Here is a 21,930-nt window from a genome sequence, read left to right as displayed (position 1 = left end):
GCAAAAATGATAGGGAGCTGAAATTTAGTCTCTGTTTAAAAATGCAGGTAGCAGAAATTATCCAACGAGATAATAGATGATGGTCAGCAGGAATCTCTTAGTTCTGGTACTTAAGTGATTCACCAATACCATGATGGTAGCCATGTTGTGTGTGTTATGTGCTCTCCAAAGTTAAAACGTGGCCTAAAAATTGTGGACTTTTGGCTTAGTATTACGTTACTTTTTTTTTTTTTAGTTTGGCTTATCAAGTTAAGAGTTTTATAAGTGAAAAGAATCCAAAATAAACAGGATGGTGAAGTCTAAAATTATTTCAACTGAACACATTACAATAGTGGAAGCCAAGTATAATTTTCTATTTTCTCTTTAAGTATATTTTAAACTGTTTTTGTTAAAGATTTATACTTTGTATTGGTTCTGGGAAGTCGGGGGGGGGAGGTTGGGGGGGTTGGGGGGGAGGGAGCGGAGTTTACTAAGTTGGAGGAGAGGTGTTGGTTTTTAAGGTATTATGATTGTACATGTATACTGCTATTTTTTCTTTTTTATGTATATTGAAATGGAATTATAAATACCATCAACACAAAAGGGAGTTCGCTCAGAAGCTGAAATATACCAAGTGAATTAGAGGAAGAGTGGGAAGCAGAGGAGAGAAGAAAGATAGGAAGAGAGGGACAGGAGAGAATGGGGAGATGAGGTGTATAAGGAAGAGTGGTAAGGGGAGAGAGGAGGAGAAAGGAAGGGGAAGTAGAGTAGAAAATGATGGAGGGAAGAAAGGATGTAGAAAGGGGGAGGAGAGAGGGGGAAGAAAGTGTCGGATAAGGTATAAATATGGTGTATGGAGAGCAGAAGAGCCAATAACTGCTTTTTCCCCCTTTGGTAGTTGATGGTAAGAACAATTGATGTAATTACTTAATAATACAACATGATATTGACTATGTAATAGTATACATGTGATTATATGCTATGAAAATGGAAACTAAAAAAATTTTCTATGTCAAAAAAATAGTGGAAGCCAAGTAAAAGTCCCTCTTTAAAACTACATTTGTGAAGAACAAAATATATTGCTATCAGAAGACTGTTCTCCTCCTCCTCCATCTCTTTGGCATCCAGGTAAAGAAGACTTTACATATTACAGACAAATACTTCTGATCTAAAATTTTACGATGTGATTGATAGAAGCAAAATAGTAAATACTGCAATCTTCTAAGTTCTATGTTCTGAGTCTTTCTGGGCCTTCCTTTATTAAACAGAAAAGTGAAATAAGAGAAAGGAGAACCGATGATCTTCAGCTCTTTTCCTGCAACAGTTCAGTTTAGTCTCTCCTTGAAATTTCATTCCACATCTTTTTTGTCCATGTTTCACAGTCACATTTCGGAAGAGTCCAAAATAACAATAGGAACATTTCCTATAATGGATTTGTTTTACAATAAAGACCCAGCCAATTCACAAAAACTAATAAAGTTAGCATTCCATGCAGAGGTGGATTCCTACCAGTTCGCACCTATTCGGTAGAACCGGTTCGTCAAATCTACCCAACCGGTTAGAAGAGGTTCCACCAGTGGACCCGGAAAGCAGGCCACACCTACAGAAGAGGTTCCAAAAATTTTTGAAACCCACCACTGGCAAGGATCTTGTAACTTGACAGCTTTAAGACTTGCATGCTTCAATGCCAGAGTTTCTGAATAGCTACTTGGACCAACCTAAGTACTAATTCATAATTTCATATCCGGTCACATGGGTGGCAAGCCACTCCCATCCGGTCACATGGGTGGCAAGCCACTCCCACAAAGGAGGCCACACCCACAGAGTAGGTTCCAACAATTTTTGAAATCCACCACTGATTCCATGTAAACACATGAGAACTCAAATAAATTTAAAATTCCATGTAAAAACACAACCACCCACAGACCTATACCTATATACACCAAAACTAGATAAGGAGACATTTTGGCCTTGAGGTTTCCCCCCCTAAAGGCTGTATATAAATTCTATTCACATACAAGACATTTTATGGCAGCTGACCAACAGGACATTATCAAAACTTTTTTAAAAAATTTGGCAAACAAAACCCAATACGCTACATTTATCCAAATTATATGCATCTAAGAGAGGCAGCAACAATCACTTAAAGGACAAAAAGAAATAGCAATCTTACTTATAAACCCATAATTCCTGTGATCCAGGCAAAGGGCAGCTTAAATACAGAGGGATTCACATGTGTATGCTTAGTTTATATACAAATATTGTATAAGTCGGGGAGGGGGAAGCTAACCCAGTATTGATCCAGTTGGGAAACTTTAAAAAAGATTCTATCCCTTCAATAGCATGTGTTAAAAATTAGTGGCCATTTCGGAATTCTTAAAACAAAGTTTCCTGCACGTTATTTTTCCATAATGTTGCTACAAAATTCTGAACAGCAAGTAATTCCTTCCTGCTTTCTTTGATGTTTCTCTCTTGGCTGAAGTGCTAAGCGAACTCCCTTCCAGTCATTAACAACTGCCAATTCCCCCTCCAACTACCCTGAGGCGCCAATGATCCAAATGCACAGCTTTCAATAGATTTTCATAATAACTTTTTGCACTTATCCGTAAGAAAAAGTTATCTTCTATCCAACGGTACCATCTTTCTCCCAGGAACACCCCAAACTTTCTAACCGCCCCTTCAACTACAATACAGCCTTTGTTAAATGCACCCCATATGGCTTTAGTTTATAATAGGAAGAATTCCTCCAAAAGATAGATATAGATAGAAAGAGCGGGGGGAGAGATGATAGATAGGTAGGTAGAGGTGGATGGATGGATGGACAGACATGTGTTGGTGGATGCATGGCAGTGGTGGGTTTCAATTTTTTTTTTGAAATTACTCTGTGGGTGTGGCCTCCTTTGTGGGACTGGCTTGCCAGCCATGTGACCTGGTGGGAATGGCTTGCCGGCCATGTGTTCTCTCTCTCTCTCTCTCTCCTTCCTTTTGTCTCTCTGTCCCTTTTTCCTTTTTTTCTTTCATCTCTTTCTTTCTTCCTTCCTTCCTTCCTTTCTCTTTCTCTCTCTGTGTGAGTCTGACTGTCTGTGTGTGTGTGAGTGTGTGTGAATGGTGGGTTTCAAAAATTTTTGGAACCTCTTCTGTAGGTGTGGCCTGCTTTCTGGGTCCACTGGTGGAACCTCTTCTAACCGGTTCGGTAGATTTGACGAACCGGTTCTATCAAACTGGTGCGAACTGGTAGGAACCCACCTCTGATGCATGGCTAAATGAGAATAAAGTACTAAGCACAAATAATATTTCACAAGTTTAATTACATCCATGTGCATTTTAAAGACTTCAATAGTTAGCAATAGTTAGACTTATATACCGCTTCATAGGGCTTTCAGCCCTCTCTAAGCGGTTTACAGAGTCAGCATATCGCCCCCAACAACAATCCACCTCGGAAGGATGGAAGGCTGAGTCAACCTTGAGCCTGGTGAGATTTGAACCGCCGAACTGCTGAACTGCAGTCAGCTGAAGTAGCCTGCAGTGCTGCATTTAACCACTGCGCCACCGTGGCTCAAATGACTAAGTTTTCCCATGATAACTTATGCTAGGTTAGATGATTAAAGGAGCAATCCTAAACATACTTTCTAGGTCCTTGCTCCTTCTGAATCAAAACACTTAGCAGTTTGCATTTAGGGTTAGGAGAAGAAGAACCACCATTCTTTTAACCTTTAACAGCTTTCCCCATCAGGTGCCTTCCAGTTTAGTCCTACACCACAACACCCATCGCTCCCAGCCCACTTAGCCAGGCAAGCCACTCAAGGTAGGACTAACAGCCTCCCAACCCATCGTTTAGGAAGGGCGGTGTTGCAAGCGCACCCATCCTCCAGCAAGTAGATTAACCTGGCGCATCATTAACGAGCAAGCTGCGATTGGTACATGAGAGCGGGCCGTAAATGGATTTATTTGACACGTGTGTGTGCGTGATGAACGGGCTTCCGCGGTTTAAGCCAGCATTATCCGAGGTTTAATGTTGAGTTTACGCGGGAGAAACGACTGGTAGCCGGTCCTTTAAAAGGCTTTTCCCAGGACTCCAAAAGCGGGAGACGCGGCAAGAGGAGCGGGAGTTGGCTTGCAACTCCCGGGTGCTCCTCCCGCGGCCGGGAGAGGAACGGCTGCCGTTGGGCTTGGAGAAGGGGCGGCGAGGCTGGTCTCTGGGCCGGGGCGGGACTAGAAGTTTCGGAGGACGATCTAAGCCGCAGCGGGCGCCGTGTCAGCCAGCTTGGCCCCCACGTCCCTCCCTCTCCAGGCCGGCCCGCCCTCAGCGCGCTCGCTCGCTCCCCACTGGCAGCCCCGAGCATCCACCAGCCGAGCGCAGACAGGAGAGCTTCAGCCGCGTCCTCGGGCCCCGACACCGACCCGGCGCCGCCATGACCCACTTTAACAAGGGCCCCTCTTACGGGCTCTCCGCCGAGGTGAAGAATAAGGTAAGAAAAACACCGCCGAGGTGGGGAAGGCAAGCGCCGCGGCTGCCTTTCTCTCCCGCTTTGTTTGCGCCGAGGAGGGGAAGGCGTGGGATGGAGGCAGGCGCGGGAAGAGTGGAGGGAGGGAGGGAAGGAAGGAAGGAAGGGGGCCGTTATGGGGAGGGGGGGAGATTGGAGTCCGGCTCCTACACCCCCCCCCTTTTCCCACATAGTTTCAGGTTTGGGAAACCCAACAGCCTCTTCGATTTTCTCCTCCTCCTCTTATGTGTCCCCCCCCCTCCCCGGCTCCATTGTTTGGTTTAAGTGGGGTGGGGGCGCAAAGATGGAAGGAGTTTCTCACGTACCCTGAGCTGGTCCTGGAAAGAAATTTGCTGCTTGGATTTGGGGAAGGGGTGTTGGGTGGTGGTGGTGGGGTGGACATCGTCCTGGTCTTATTCCGTGGCTTGGAACCTGGGTGAGAAATCCCCCCCCCCCAAAATGCCTTTTACTCGGTTTGGGGAGGAAAGATTCGCGCAGTCGCCCGGGGTCGTAGCCAATGCAGGGGGAAAAAACCCCCAACCCTACCCTGGGGTGGTGGATGGTGGTGGTGGGGTGGACATCGTCCTGGTCTTATTCCGTGGCTTGGAACCTGGGTGAGAAATCCCCCCCCCCAAAATGCCTTTTACTCGGTTTGGGGGGGAAAGATTCGCGCAGACGCCCGGGGTCGTAGCCAATGCAGGGGGAAAAACCCCCCAACCCTACCCTGGGGTGGTGGGTGGTGGTGGTGGGGTGGACATCGTCCTGGTCTTATTCCGTGGGTTGGAACCTGGGTGAGAAATCCCCCCCCCCCAAAATGCCTTTTACTCGGTTTGGGGAGGAAAGATTCGCGCAGTCGCCCGGGGTCGTAGCCAATGCAGGGGGAAAAACCCCCCAACCCTACCCTGGGGTGGTGGGTGGTGGTGGTGGGGTGGACATCGTCCTGGTCTTATTCCGTGGGTTGGAACCTGGGTGAGAAATCCCCCCCACTCCAATGCCTTTTACTCGGTTTGGGGGGGAAAGATTCGCGCAGACGCCCGGGGTCATAGCCAATGCAGGGGGAAAAAACCCCCAACCCTACCCTGGTCTTTCACTCCTGGACACACGCACACAAAAATGGGCTCTCTCTTCCACCCCCCCCCCCAAATAGAAACCCTGCCGGTCTTTCTCGTTTGCTAGACGTTCTCCCTGCGGGCTTTACTCATAAGCTAGGATCAGGCGCACCTTTCTTGTAAGAGATCCAGGACGCGCCATAAGCCGCTTCTCCTTCCTTCCCTGGTCCCTTTGAATGGCGTGCGTAGCGCGCTCCCCATAGCGTCGCCCTCTTCCGAAGGAAATGTACGCTTACCCCGCGGTTCTCCTGGCGTCCCCTGGGTTGCTAAGCCCCTTCCCCTCCTTTCCTCGGCCTTCTCTTCCGACCCTCCCCACCGCCCGCTTCTCCCTCCCTCCCTCCGTGTGTGTGTGCGTGTGCAGAGAAGGGATTAGGGTTAGGGTCTTCCCTTCCTGGTTTATGTTGGCTTGAGCGGCGTTTTCTCGATTGCGGGTGGCTTTTCCTCGCCGCTTCTGCATGGGCTGGAGGAGACCTGTTCGTTCGCTGGCCGGGTCGACTTGATCCGGGGAGACGAGGAGGCCTTTCTGCTTCCCTTTAAACTTTTTCTTCCCGGCCTCCCTCTCGGAGTGGAAAAGTACTTTCCCAGAAAGGGAAGGCGGGGAGAAGAAGGGGAAAAAAGGGGGGGGGGGCTTTCCCTCTCGTCCCCTCCTTTCTTTCCAACCCCCCGTCCGCTGCAGATGCCGAGGGTTAATCTCAGTCCGGCCAACCGCTGAAGGACAAGCTCCGACTGCTGGAAGAAAGAGAGAGAGACAAAGGCAGCGAATTGCTTGCTTTCCCCGGTGGCGGTTTTCTTTTCCGCCCGGGACTTGTGCGCTCTGGAGACGGACTTGACAAACGGGGGAAGGGGGTGGCTGGGTTGGGGAAGCCCCCCCTCCTCCTCCTCTTCCCTTGCTTGGAGGACTGGCTCTCCTCCTGCTTTGCCTGTGGGACCCACCCAAGCTCGGGCCATGGCGGGAGCGGGAGGTGCTTGCAGCCTACGTGGCTCCGATCGAGCGCCAGGCGAGGATAGATGGTGCGTTGGGGGGAAAAGGCAGATGCGCCCGCTTGCCTTTCTGTTGCTGACTTTCTGTAAACCGCTTAGAGAGGGCTGAAAGCCCTATGAAGCGGTATATAAGTCTAACTGCTATTGCTATTGTTCCCCCGATTCTCTGTATTTCGGGCTTTGGCTCCAGGGAAAAAACAAACAAACGACCCCACTCTTCCCGACGGCCAAGGGAAGCGATCCAACAACACGACGGGAAGAACCAGCTCCCGAAGCCCACAATAGTGATTTTAAAAGCCGCTTTTAAACGCTTGTATTGAGGGCAGACTGGTTTCTACTTTCGAACCATTGTTTTAAGCTTGCTAGATTTAAAATGCCAATAGAGTAGGGGGGTTGTTGGAAACTAGTAGAGCACATCTGCAGACAACAGCAGGACGCTGAACATCCTGCTCCCCCCCTCCTTCCCCCCCCCCCCCAAGCACTGTAACTCATTTAAATCCTTCCATCATAGCCTGCTAGCTTAGGGATTTTTTTTTTTAAAGCAACCACTTTTTTTAAAAAGCCACTTTTATTTGATATGTTGCCTAATTTATATGCATTTCCTGTCTCAGGCAAGTAATATTTTCCCAGATAACAGTGATGTACTGATTCAGGAATTGGAGCGTGTGTTCTCGGGGATTTAAAAAACGAACCCTTCCATCCTAAATAGAGCCTAGAGGAAAAAGGTAAATGAAACTTGGCAGGTCTACCTGGCTCTGTCATGTTAATTTGCTGAACCTCTTCGCTCTGCCAAACAGATGAGAAGTGTCACCTAAATCTCCCTCCCCTCCCTAGACTTCCAGCTTAAAAACCCCAGCACATTCCAAGTGCATTACATCATAGGGTATTGGGGGAGACCAGCCAATCCATGTGGGTGTTGTGCACAGAATATTCATTGTCTCCATACTGGAGTCCAAAGTGGTGGGGAGGGATGGGGGGGAAGATACACACAAAGGAAGCTTCTGCCACTTGGGCTTAAGTTTCCCTTAAGTCTCCTGGGAAATGAAGTGTTGTGAGATATTCCCAGTCTCTCTCTGGTAAAAAGTGCAGTGTGGGGTACCTAATTCCTACATGGTAACATAACTCCTGCAATAACAGCCAGGTGACCCGGATGCATAGAACAGTATGAATTTCACAAGTTTTTTTAATGTTACAAAATGTAAGTCTTTGGTGATAGAGCAGAAAACTAAAAAAAATATACTTATTTTATGGTTCTCCAATGTCCATCTTGTTTTAATCTTGGACCACCCAATTCTGTGCATTTTTACTTGTAATTCAACCCCAGCTATTTCAATGAGGCTTCCTCCAAAATAAGTATGGATAATTCTCCTTCCTAATTAAACTTCCCAGTGTAGTTCTTTCAATTGTTATCTGTCTTGGTGTCAGCTGTTTCTGTTCTTGGCCTTTTGCTTTCTGGGCTACCTGTTGGAACAAACATCACTTCTGATATTGCTAACTTTTAAGATGATTAGTTATGTAGGTTTCTAACATGGCAAATAAAATGGGTTGTTCCCAATACTCATTCCAAAATATAAAGTGCTTTCTATGATTAGTAATGTAGTCTAATAAAGCCTTAATTGAAAAAATAATTTATTTGTTGGCATGAATTGGAAAAGGAAAGATATGTACTCAAAACACTTCTTAAAGGTTAATTCACTTTTGAGAATTGAAGGAACACTCTTTATCATTATGTGCAGGAGATACCTAATACATAAAACATTTAGAAAATGATACACGTAGTATTATATTTCTCCTTTAAACCTAGGCATAGAAATTCAAAGCAGCTACTAGAAGAAATATAAAACAGAAGTAGGTCAAAATAGATCAATCCATTAATTCTTTCTCTCCTGTAGACAGATGGACAGATAGCAAAGTTAGGACAACTGCTCAAAAGAAAATAAAGTAGTTCAAACTTTCTCTTTTTTAATTTATAGGGATTGGCATGATAAAAGAGCCAGAAAGGCTTATGGTCTAGATGTTTTACCACTCAATTACATGCCCTGTTTTCTTCAACAGAATATAGTTCTTACTCTTCAATAACTTGATGGTCTTTTCCCATTTTTTATGATTTTGCACTATTGGGTGTTATTAGAAACTAACCATAGAATAAGGTCAGTATATGCATAAGCATTAGCAAATTAAAAGGATAAATTCCACTAAGACTATAGTTTCTTGCCCATCTGCTTCTAAGTTCTGTTGACATGTAGCGAATCTATTTCTAACTAAATCCATTTGCTCTGGGATTCAAAATCCCTCTTAGAATAAATTTCATTGAAATGAAGAGGAGTGATCTATAAACTTAAAATATGAAAAGGCATAGTTTAAATGCAAGAAGCACTTTAAAATGTTCCTGCATGAATACATGATTCTTACTCTATCAAGAATCTTATTAGAAACTAAAAATTATGGGAAAAGCTTATTTGTACAAAGTATCTAACAACAGTGCAACAAATATTGTCAAAATGGCACAACCAGTTAAGTTAAATTTCTTAAGAATGCAGCCCTTTATGTCACAAAGCAAACTATTCTTCAGTTATGAGAAGACTTTAGTTAGAGTTTATATACCAGTAAAAATATTGGGAGGTGCTGATTAAAAGTTTCCTACTTTCAAGCAGGGACAAGAAAATTCGTTATCATATACTGTGCTTTCTTATTTCAATATTTTATAATTATTAAACATGAACATGCATTATGAAAAATTATACTTAAATATAGTCATACATTGCCAACCACATTAATCTTACTAATTCTCTCCTTTTAATAGAAAATTATGTCTAGTAGACAAAATTTCTGCCTTTATCCATTTGCAAAGGCTCCTTCAGCGGGCTAAATGTATATGCTAAAGAAACAGTATGTATAAATCAAAGAATAATTTGCGGGGGGAAAAATCTAATTTATACCTTAAGCCAATGCAGGCTGCAGTGTGTGGAAATCTTTAATTTCAGTAACATTAGCCAGATCCCCTCTGTCAAACACACACACACACACACACTCACACAAATGATACAGTAGATTACAAAACAGAAAGGGTTTCAAAAACCCTTTCCAAATATCTCCTAACTTCAGTAATTTGGAAATCCAGTTTCAAATATTGTTACAAGCAGTGGTGAAATTCAAAATTTTTTACTACCCGTTCTGGGAGTGTGGCATGGCTTGGTGGGCATGGTGTGGTGTGCGTGGCAGGGGAAGAATGCTGTAAAATATCCATTCCCTCCCCACTCTAGGGGTAGGTTAGTGCAAAATCCCCATTTCCTCCCAATCAGCCTGGATTTGGGAGGCAGAGAATAGATGTGGGCAGGGCCAGTCACAGGTGGTATTTACCGGTTCTCCAAATTACTCAAAATTTCCCCTACCAATTCTCCAGAACTGGTCAGAACCTGCTGAATACCACCTCTGGTTACAAGGATAATCATTTGAAGGATGGTTGTGTTAATATAATGTTAGGCCATATTGTCATAAAAGGACAAGGTGAATCCAAAAAAGAGTTTCATATACAATGTAGGTTGGAGGTTTTTTTTAGCTAAACTGTGTGTCAAGCTTATTAACTGTGATGGGTATTTAAAATATATTTCCAGGACCATCTTCTTCAATAAAATCAGCTTGTCCAAGCTATTCTTCCCTAGAAAAATTGCCAGTGGTTATTTTTTGGGTGAGGTGAGGGGGGATGAGTCCTAGTTGTGCTTCCTGTTGTATGGAGCAGCCTTCCTCCAGCCATTAGATAAGTTTTTGACTGTCTTCCAGTAAATGTTGAAAACAGAGTTTTTCCAGAATGTTTTCACAATAGGATGACGCCATCTGTGTTTTTTTTTTGTTGATGAAGCTCTTATTATATTTATTTTGATTTGAGCTCTAATATAATTATGTTGCTGTCTCCTGCAGATATTTTTATTTTCTTGATGTATATATTTAATTATTGTTAATTGTCAGGAGTCCAAGTAAATTGTGGCAGTTTGCAAGGTTGATAAATAAAATTAATAATTTTTCTGATATAACATGAAATGTTGAATATATGAGCAGGTCAATAAAATACCCAGTACATTTAAATAATTGTAATATTAAACTAGGATATATTTGTTTTACAGAAAAACCCTTTCTAAATAACAGGGATGTTAGGGAAAGTATTTGCTAGCAATTTATGAGGGCTCTCTAACATTTTTTCAGTTGAATCCATATATTTAAGTAGCGATAGCATTTAGACTTATATCCCACTTTACAGCCCTCTCTAAGCAATTTACACAGTCAGCATATTGCCCCTAACAGTTTGGGTCCTCATTTTACCCACCTTGGAAGGATGGAAGGCTGAGTCAACCTTGAGCCTGGTGGGATTTGAACTGCCAAATTGCAGGCAACCAGCAGTCAGCAGAAGTAACCTGCAATACTGCACTCTAACCACTGCGCCACCAAGAACTCTGTTGAGTGGTGTAATATACAATACTTTGCTTGGACAATTATGTAGTTTTCTCTTGTTTTTATATATCATAGTTCAAGCCTTTTCCTTGATGATTATAAAACCAAATATCAAAAATAATTGTAGAACTAAAAGGGATTTAAAGTCTAATGGTCCATTTCAACTGTATTATAATGTACAGGGAATAGAGAGCCTATCATAAATAAATGGAATGATGGAAACATCCCACAGTATTTGCTTGATTGAATGATAAAGGAGTGTCTTCCAATATTATTTAACAGGGCTCTAGAAGGACCATGTAGCTTGCTTGTGGTTGGATGATTAACCAGAAGAAGCTGAGAAGACTAGATTATATCAGTTTAGGAAATAGCCTCTCCTGAATTGTTTCCAATTTAGGAAGTTGAATCCAGAAAATTGAATTCTATTTTGCAGAACTTTTTAAAAGAGCTTTTCAACCTAAAAAAATAAAAATAAAATCTTATCAGGATTGTGTACTTCTTCTTGGTTCTTTAACTGAGCAAATAGCCAAGGCCAAGCACCGATAGGCGGTTCACCGACAAATGTGCACCGACAAAACCACGGTGAGAAAACCGTGACGTTGAAATTGCGCCGACAACAGCGCACCGATGAAAGCGCGCCATCAACAAACCGCGAAAACAATGTAATAACCCTAACCCTGAACCTAACCCTAACCTAATTGCGCTGTTGTCGGCGCGGTTTTGACGTCACGGTTTTGTCGGCGTGCATTTGTTGTGCGCGCATTTGTCGGGTCACGCCGATAGGCTACTAGGCCTCTTTTCATTCTCCATTCCAACATGGACATTTTGCCAAGCGGCCAGCTCTTCAAAATTTCTGAAAAGTTATTTTGGTATTGAGATGCTGATATGGAGTTTTTGTTTCACAATTTGCCTTTTCTGTTTGACTCTGTAACCTATCGAGTTCCAAGGCTGTACAGGTTGGCCATTTTATGAGGGAAAGAGCAAAAGTTATATTATGATACTACCTGCATGTTGTTCTCATTTAGGATAGCAATAGCATTAGCACTTAGACTTATATATACTGCTTCACAGTGCTTTACAGCCCTCTCTAAGCGGTTTACAGAGTCAGCATATTGCCCCCAACAATCTGAGTGCTCATTTTACTGACCTCAGAAAGGTGGAAGGCTGAGTCAACCTTGAGCTGGTCAGGATCGAACTTCTGGCTGTGGGTAAAGTTAGCCTGCAATACTGCATTCTAACCACTGCTCCATCAGAATATCCCATACCCCCCACCAGCACCTGGATGTTGTTCTGATTTAGGAGAGAATAATCTTGCAGTGTCCAAACCAGACCATGGCCATTTTCCCCCTCCCCCCCACAAAACAACAACAAATGAAATAAATATACGGCACTAATTTAATAATTATTTATTTTCCTCCAGTCCATTGGTTTCCTTTTTATGATTGTTTTTTCTGTGCCTGATACTAGGACTTGAAGTACCTTAGGATACCGATCATATCAGAACATGTCTTAATAAAATTTCCAGGTTCTGAAGTTAATACAGATAGGACGTAAGAAATTGATTATAATGAGTGGTTGACTCCAACTGGGAGATTCATAAGATTCAAGTCAGTCATGAAGTTTACTGAATGGCTTTGGGCTAGGATAAGAGGATAAAATTAGAGTGGGACTATTATGTGTGTTGCTTTTAATTCCTAAGGAAAGGCAGGATATAAACACAACAAATAGATTAGCTCATTAGAGAGCCCTGATTATATCTTCCTTGGACATCCCTCAAGAACTTACAATTACATAAGCTGTCCTAGAAATTCTCTTAACAGTATTATTAAACTGCTGTCCTATCATAGGTAAGCTGCACCACATTTTGGACACTCACATGTCCAAGGGAATAAATAATTATTCTGGTAGTTTCAAATGTGCATTTAAAGATTAGTAGTGATATCCTTTAGTAGTTTTAAGCTTCACATCCACATACATTTACCCCTGGAAAGATCTTTGCTCAGACTAGAGTTCTAAAGGTATTTTGGTTTGTTCCCACTCAAAATAAGAGAAAACAGAATTGGAAGGGACCTTGGAGGTCTTCTCGTCCAACCCCCTGCTCTACAAAACAGAATAGAAAATGGACTTCCGAGGCCCCAACTGGATTCTGAAACAGTTTCACAAGTCTGGGTGGGAGAAAAAGGGGTGGGCACTACTTTGCAAAACCCTATAATAAGAAGTGAAGCTTCTGTTACAGCAATCAAGCAGCAAGCCTTAATTTGGTTCTCTTCATTTCCTATAAAGGAGCTGCTTTTACACTATCTTCTCTCAAGCCAGTGAAAACCATCAAGCTTCAAACTAAGAGAGCAGTAATTGAGCACAGAATTGCTGACCATAGTAATACCGTATGGTCATAAGTTGAGGCATTATGTCACTAGAACCATTTTTTTGCAGCAGTCGTTAACCAAATGCATTTTTCCCAATGGGAATCCCCACCCACCCACCCCCGAAATTGGAAGTAAATGCATGAAACTGGCCAGAAACCTATACAAACGGCCATAAGGATGAGCCAGTTGAGGGGGAAAGTATTATATATATTTGTTGTGACTCAGCATAAGTTTGCTGTGAGTTGAGTCGGGATGCAGGAATAACAATGCAGCTGGGGCTCGTTAGTGTGGTCTTCTGGAGATAAAAGGACTGATGGTGCCACGCCCTGGTTGCAGAAGTCAACGTTCGTCGTTCGTTCATGGTTTATTGTTCATCGGTTGTGGTTTCTTTGTGAGAGACACTTGGAGAAGTGATTTGCTTCCTTTCTGTACACCAGGTTTGGCCGTAAGAGATCTTTGTTCTTGCATTCTGTTATCTTCTTGCCAGAGACTTTATTTATGTTCATTTTGGGCTCGCAGCCAATCTGAGCCGAGGACTGATAAAGTTATTTCCTTTTAAGTCTGTCTACCTGTCGTCTTTGAACGAGCGAAGAAGGGGGGGGGTCAGAACATATATTGATACATAAGAGAATATATTATAATTATAAATGAGCATGTTAAGGTTAGAAGTTGGATGATAAAAACTATGTATATTTAATTGTATTATTATTGTTAGCACTGAGAGAAAAAATGTACTGACCCAGTCATTACTCTGTCCACAAAATATGTTGGTGGTTAAAGGAAAACTGCAAATAAAACATATACCCCCCCCCCCCAAGATGAGCCAGTCGTCAAATGCCCCAAATGCAGTCATGTGACCACATGGAGAGTGTAGGGTTTGTAACTTCAAAAATGGGTTACGAGTAGCTCTGGGGAGATACGTTGTAACTTTGAATAGTTGTTAAGCGAAGAGTCAAAAGTTGACGATTACCTGTAGTTCATTTTTAAATAGCTAAATATTTGTACTCAGTTTATGTATAACATATCCTAAAAGAAAAAAAAAACTGTGAATAAGAGCTAAAAAAAAAGAGGAATGCATTCTGTCAAAATGAGTGGCAACCCATCACTGGCTCATTTAAATTATTGGTTTTACTTCTATTTGGTGACAGTCACTAGCACTTGATTAAAGTGGCTACCATGCTGCAGCTGACTTAGTGGATTACAAATTATGCACACCTGAGATATAAATATACACTTATTTTACACAACAGCAATTGTAATTTGTAGTTATCAAGATAATTGTGTGGTTGCCTACATGCAGTAGTGTCCCTAAGTGCATTTGCGGTGTATCTGCCTATTAAAGTAATCACATTTAACTTTACATAGATCCACTCTATAGTAGTTTTTTCTCTGCTGTTTGAAGAGAAATACACAACTTACTTGATATACATGTTTCTGAATTGCAGGAGAATTATCCCTCTTGAATTGAATTCTTTTGACTAACAGTCCTAAATCTGTTTATACTACCCGTTTATTCTAGTTTCCCAAAAGATAGCAATGGGTATGTCTAGTATTCAAACTTTCAGTGTAGCTTCAATACAGAAATCTCAAAAGAAGAATCTGAAAATTAATAGAATGTACAAAATGGTAAAAAAGGCATATCTTAAATAAAATGTTACTTCCAAAGTCATGCTGTTGCTTGACTATACGGGAGCTAAAACAAACTTTTTAATTTTCAAAAATAATTAAATGTAATAATATTTTAATACTTTTAAAAAATATTTATTAATTTATGCAAACCAATAAAAATCTAGTCTGCCTTGCCACAGTAGCTTGTTTATATTCTTTATATAGCAACATTACATTCATAGACCCATTTCTGTATTTGTTTCATTTCTATTATGTGAGCCAAAGGATTATGGCCTGCTTCTACTCTGTCCCCCAATGTACCTCTTATCCGGTCCAATGAAGCATTTTTTCTTGTGTTATTAAACTCAAAAATAAGGGTGAGAAGTTCCGTGTTGTATAGTATCTAGGCAGGATTAAGGCGGCAAAGGATTAGCTCTCCCTCTCGGCTATAGACTTTTTGAGTTATTCTTAGTCAAGTGTATTTCATAAGATTGTTCTAAAAATAAAAGTCAGAAGTTGTCACTTCTGAGGTTTTTAAGAAGAGACTGGACATGGTATATTGGCATTTGTCTGAAATGACATACTGTTTCCTGCCTGAGCAGGGGGTTGGACTAGAAGACCTCCAAGATCCTATCCTATCCTATCCTATCCTATTCTATTCTATTCTATTCTACTCTACTCTACTCTACTCTACTCTATCCCATTCCACTCCTACTCCTAAATCTAATCTAATACAAAAAGAGATCTCAATGGATGCTCCTGTATAAAAGACACTGTGATATAATTCTAAAAATAATCATAATTTTTAGAATTATTTAATAATAAAACATCAGAGTTGGAAGAATTCAACTACATGTCTCTGTTTTTATGGTATCGCAACTAATTTTAATAAAGATATCCCACTAGATAAGGGGTGTCAAACTCGATTTCATTGAGGGCCACATAAGGGCTGTGGTTGACCTCAGCCAGCTGGGTGGGTGTGGCCAGCTGGGTGGACATGACCAGCTTAATGCTACTCCCCAAACTGCTGACATGTTTCTTCTTCTCATTGGGTAGACTGGGCTGAAGCTACATTGGCCTGATCACCAGGCCGAAGCTACACTGACCTGATCTTTCCTCTTCGCACAGCATAGACTGGGCCGACTGCATTGGGTAGCATAGGATATCCTGTGGACTGGATCCAACCACACGTAGCAATTATATTGCTACATATTGATGCATTTGGGAAAAGGACTGATTCTTGTCTAGTACAGGAGTGGCAAACCTATGACATGTATATCACTGGTGACATGCTAGGCCTCAGTAATCCTCTGGAAAATCATGCGGGAGAAGGCCCTGCTCTTCTACAGCCTTAGAAGCCCCCCAAAAAACATGTGAGAATAGGACTTGCTTTCCTGTTCTTTTTTGGCGGTTACAAGGTCACAGAAGAGCATTTTCTGAAGTTCCCAGGTCTCACGCAATCAAGAACTCCCTCTGATAGGTACATTATTTACAATTATTTAAGTATTTATTTATTAAATAATAAAATTTGAACAATTTATTACTCTTTATTGTCAATTGTTTCTCTCTCCCCCCCCTCTTTCTGAGAGGAGAGAGAGGAGATGGAAAGAGAGAGAGTTCAAGTTTCAAGTTTAATTTTATTTATAGGCCGCCCAATCCCGGAGGACTCCGGGCGGCTTACAGAGAGGGGAAAGAAAATAAAATAAAAATAAGATAGACAAGTTAAAAAACAACACAGATACATTCATTTCAGTCGGGGCTGGACCTCAACGATGAAGTCAACAGTCCCAGGCCTGCCGGAATAGCCAGGTCTTGACAGCTTTTCTGAAGGCCGTGAGAGTGGGTGAGGTCCGGATTTCTGGGGGTAGTGCGTTCCAAAGGGTCGGGGCAGCCACAGAGAAGGCTCTCCTCCGGGGAGCCGCCAGCCGACATTGTCTGGCTGACGGCATCTGAAGGAGGCCCACCCTGTGGGATCTTACCGGCCGCTGGGAGGAATAATTATTTACAATTATTTAAGTACTTATTTATTAAATAATAAATTTGAACAATTTATTACTCTTTATTGTCAATTGTTTCTCTCTCCCCCCTCTTTCTGAGAGGAGAGAGAGGAGATGGAAATGAGAGAGAGAGAGAGAAAGAGAAAGAGAGAACTGAGTCCAATGGTTCTCCGTCATTCTAAAAAACTGAAATGCTTACACTTGACCAGTCTAAACTTATAGGCCAGCAATGCTGAGGGAATATTGGGTTGTTGGTTTTTTGGGGTATGCAAATCGATACTTTTTCCTGATTAACTGAGGTAGATTAGTTATGAGGTGCTGTATTTCCCAGGAGTGAGGTGTTGAGCTGTTTGTGGCCAAGGATATTGCTTGATATTAATGGCCTCAATGTGAGTAGAGTCATATCACCTCCCAAAAGTAGCGTTTGTTCCTTTTCAGTGATTTTGGGACTTATTGTTTATTCGGGTTGTTTTTTGTCTCTCTCTCTCATTATGCCTATTTTGAATTTTATACTGCATTTATTTCTCATCCCAAAATGATTTTTAAAAAATGGTTTATTAATTGGTTTTCAATATTCATGATTAGGGAAGCCAAATATGATGAGAACTCAGAAATATGGTTATATTAATGTCTTATTTCAATTCATTTTATTAACAAGTCTTCATCTGCATTTCTCTCTATTGCTTGTGCATCATAAACATGCCAACATCATAAAAGCATGTTCGGCATAATATGTTCTTCCATATTTTAAGTGTCCAATAACCTCAGTTGAAGGGCAGTAATAATTTAATAGATGTAGCATCTGTAGATAGGGAGCCCTGAGAAAAACTTGCTATAAGGAGCCAGGTGATCCAAACACTGAATTATTATATCTTGTACAACATAACTGGGGTGGAAAACTATTTTGTTGGAGAAAATTTCTAATGTTTTTAAAAAACTCACAAGTTATCAACAGTAGCATTTATGATGTTGAAAAGTAAACTTCAAAACTGTGTGAACAAGAGAACATAGAAGAAGGAGGAGTTAAACAATATTTACAGGAAGCCAATCTTCCCCAGATATCCGAAGAAACAAACAATGCTAGAAGGCAAAATAACTATGATGGAGTTAATCGAAGCACTTAAAAAACCAAAACAACGGAAAGGCCCCAGGCCCGGATGGGCTGCCAGTGGAATTTTACAAGACATTCCAGGAATCGTTGTCTCTTCCATTATTATAAGTTATGAATGAGGTGATGTCAGAGAGGAGGATACCTAAAAATCATGGTCAGAAGCATATATTGCACTCCTGCCAAAAGAGGAGGCTGATTTATTACAAATTAAGAACTATAATATCTCCCTGTTAAAACTCAGATTACAAGCTATTTGCTTCAATATTAGCAGAACGACTCAAAAAATACTTAAATGGTTTCATTCATTCTGATCAAAATGGATTTTTACCAAAGAGACAAATTAAAGATAATATGAGAATAATCCTGGACACTTTAGAGCATTATGAGGCTGTTGTGGCCCAGCAGGAGCCGTTGGAGGGGCCCTATGAGTCGGCTCTGGAGGATGTGGAGGACCCTAGACACGGTTCCAACTCTGAGCAGGATGCAGAGAGGCTGGTTGAGTCTTGGACCTGAGCCTTGGACCAGTAGGGAGGAGACAAGGGAGAGTGAGCCGGACGCCAGCAGTGAGTTGTTCCTGGATGCATGGCACCGAAGAGCTACTAGGCGTCAGGAACAGTTGCGCAGTTACAGGAGGTAATTGCACTCAGCTGGTGGTCATTAGGCTCCTCTCCAGACTATAAAAAGACTGTTTGTGCACACGCCCCTCTTGCAGAAGTCAATACAGGAACAAATGTCGGAGAACATTACTGTGAGCTTAGCAGGCTGGATTGCTCCCAAGCCTTATCTGTGTTTATTGCTGCCCATGCTGGTTTGCTGCCAAGGACCTGTCTGTCTGTTAATTAAATGCTGTAACTTATCTTTGGCTCGGAGTGTGGGATGAGGGGGGGTCAGAACAGAGGCGCATCATGAAAAACAAATGGCGCTGATGTTCTTAGATGCACAGAAAGCATTTGATAATGTGAATTGGCGATTTATGTTCTTACAACTGGAACAGATGAACTTCGATAAGAAATTTACTCAAGCCATACAAACTATATACTACAAACAAACAGCAAAGATAAATGGAGAACTGACAGATTCTGTTGAGATAGAGAAAGGGATGAGACAAGGCTGCTCTTTATCACTTCTATTTTTTGTTCTAACATTAGAAGTTTTAAATAGAAAGAGAAGAAAAAGAAATAAAAGGAATGAAAATTAAAAAGGAAAAATATAAACCACAAGCATTTGTATATGATTTGGTTTTCATCTTAGAGGATCCATTGGAAACTGCACCTAAATTGATAGGAAAAAATAGAGGAATATGGAAAAGTAGCAGGATTGAAAATAAACAAAGATAAAATGAAGATTTTGACAAAAAATATAACATTAAGACAAAAGGAAGAACTGGCGGAAGCCTTGGAGATTCAAGTCACGAGCAAGGTTAAATATTTGGGGATATATTTAACCGCAAGATGCAGTACACTTAAAGAGAACAATTACCATAAACTTAAACAGCAGATTGCGACTGATCTGATGAAATGGGAAAACCTACAACTATCAACGATAGAGACAATATCTACAATTAAAATCAATATTTTACCCAGAATCCTTTATTTGTTCCAGACAATTCCAATCAGATTAAGGAAAGACTACTTTGACGATCTAAATAAAATAGTGCTGAATTACATTTGGCAGGGGAAAAAAGCAAGAATAAAACTAAAACTGTTACAAGATGCTAGAATAAGAGGAGGATTCGGCTTGCCTAACTAAGAATTATATTATCAGGCAACAAGCTTAATGTGGGTTAAAGAGTGGATAACATTAAGGAATTCCAGATTATTGACTTTAGAAGGACGCAATTTATTGTTGGGATGGCATGCTTTTTTATGGTATAAAGGAACTGAAACGCAGGGGTATTTTAGAAGACATCCACTTAATAAGAATAATGAGATTAACAAGATTTGGGACAGCATAGAAGATTTTATTCTTGGCTGTTCAGCCAAATTCCCCAAAGCTGCAATAATTATAGGGGGGGACTTAAACGCTAGGATGGGTCCAAATGACCAAGCATTATATAAGCAGTTTAAGATTCATTATGATGAAAATGTAACAGAGGAATCTTTGCATGCCAGACAATTTAAAGACCCTAAAGCTAATCGGGCAGGCTTATGTGTAAGAAGACATTGTCTACAGGAGGTTTTGCTATTAAACTGGGAGAAGACTAAAAGGCAATATTACTTAAAAATTCCAGTCTGGCTATCAACTATTGAAGCTTTTTCATATCCAATAAAAAGGAACAAACAGTTAGATATGGTGAAATACTGAATGCAAAGGGTGAACTTAAATCTATGCAAGAGATGGAACAGGAAGGAATAAGGATGAACTGGTTTTCATATGTGCAAATACAATCTAGATATGACAAAGACTGTAAGACGGAAGGTTTCTATGATTATTCTGGAATGCAGTGTTAGAGATGAGATTTGAGATATAGAGATCTCACCTCAAATGCTTTCCATATTTGGTTGGCACGCACACACATACACACAGAGTGATTCCATCCAGATGCTTGACACTTTTACAAGAGAAGATCATGGTTCACATTATGTTCCTTTTTCACACACAAATTGAGAGAAGTGGCCATTCTGTTACCAGTTACATGGCAACTAGCTCATATGTTTTTGGCAGGATTGTTTTGATCTTAGCTCTTTTGGATGTCTTTCCAGTTGTCCTTTGAGGACAATTGACCCCAAATTGTATGAGGAAAAAATAAAGGGGAAAGTCTGAAATATCATAGTTCCATATTCTGAAAGAAAATAGCAATAGCAATAGCAGTTAGACTTTTATACCGCTTCATAGGGCTTTCAGCCCTCTCTAAGCGGTTTACAGAGTCAGCATATCGCCTCCACAGTCTGGGTCCTCATTTCACCCACCTCGGAAGGATGGAAGGCTAAGTCAACCTTGAGCCGGTGAGATTTGAACCGCTGAACTGCAGATAGCAGTCAGCTGAAGTGGCCTGCAGTACTGCACCCTAACCACTGCGCCATCTCGGCTCTTATAATATAGTATAGTATATCTTATAATATAATATAGAAATTGGTTTTTCCTTCAATAATTTCAGACTGTGATTGATATTTAGATATAGAAGCATTTGTCTAGAGAGAAAGCAGAGTCCAGGCTAAGCCTGGAAACTTCAAGAAACTAATAAAAAGTAGTTTTATTTTTTCTTAGGCACTTTTAAAAAAGGAAGGAGGCAGGTCTATTTTTCTTTTACATTTGAGTCGTGTTGTGTTGTGTTGCTGAATACACTAGCCCTGGAGATTTGCGCTGCTTTATATACTCCTTATTAGATTTTGTGGCTGGATTGAATCTCAGACAGAACAATTTCTATTAACATACATTTTCACTGAAATCTTTTAAAAATGTCACCGAGTTCAGTTCTTTTGCAAATGTCATCAGATACCAATTGGTTTAAACGTTTTTTTTTAACAAAGTCTGGAATGGTATATCTAGCAGCTTTTAGGTGAATTAAATGGTTAGCATTAATAATCACTTATTAAATTTATATGCCACCTGACTTCCATTAATCTTGGGTGGGTTAAAATTGTTAAAACATTTAAAAACAAAGGACAATGCAAAAAACATAAAAACAGCACAAGAAAAACAACATTATTGTTGATTACCTGTAGCCATCCACAAGTAGTTTAGGACAGCCAAAACCTGAGCATCCACTTGATGTACTAGAAAAGATACAGAAAAACTGTAACTCTTTGTTGCCGTTTAAAAAAAGATTCTCTAGATTTTTTGCAGTCCAGATCTGATGGCGAACCTATGGCACATGTGCCACAGGTGGCACACAGAGCCCTCTCTGCT

General features: G+C 41.2%; 1 protein-coding gene across 2 annotated transcripts in view; it reads left to right on the top strand.

Moving 5' to 3' along the window:
• The first annotated feature begins 4,277 nt into the window (after positions 1–4,277).
• Positions 4,278–21,930, top strand: part of CNN3 (calponin 3) — a 40,680-nt gene continuing 23,027 nt past the window's right edge. The window contains exon 1 of one of the 2 annotated variants that reach the window (XM_032218120.1): positions 4,278–4,448. In XM_032218120.1, the coding sequence (XP_032074011.1) occupies positions 4,392–4,448 (57 nt within the window). In that variant the 5' untranslated portion in view covers positions 4,278–4,391. The remainder of the gene's footprint in view (positions 4,449–21,930) is intronic. The other variant, XM_032218119.1, reaches the window with a different exon arrangement.

This window comes from Thamnophis elegans, chromosome 5, assembly GCF_009769535.1.
Source record: "Thamnophis elegans isolate rThaEle1 chromosome 5, rThaEle1.pri, whole genome shotgun sequence".
Classification (NCBI taxonomy): Eukaryota; Metazoa; Chordata; class Lepidosauria; order Squamata; family Colubridae; genus Thamnophis; species Thamnophis elegans.
This window is presented reverse-complemented; position numbering and strand designations above follow the sequence as displayed.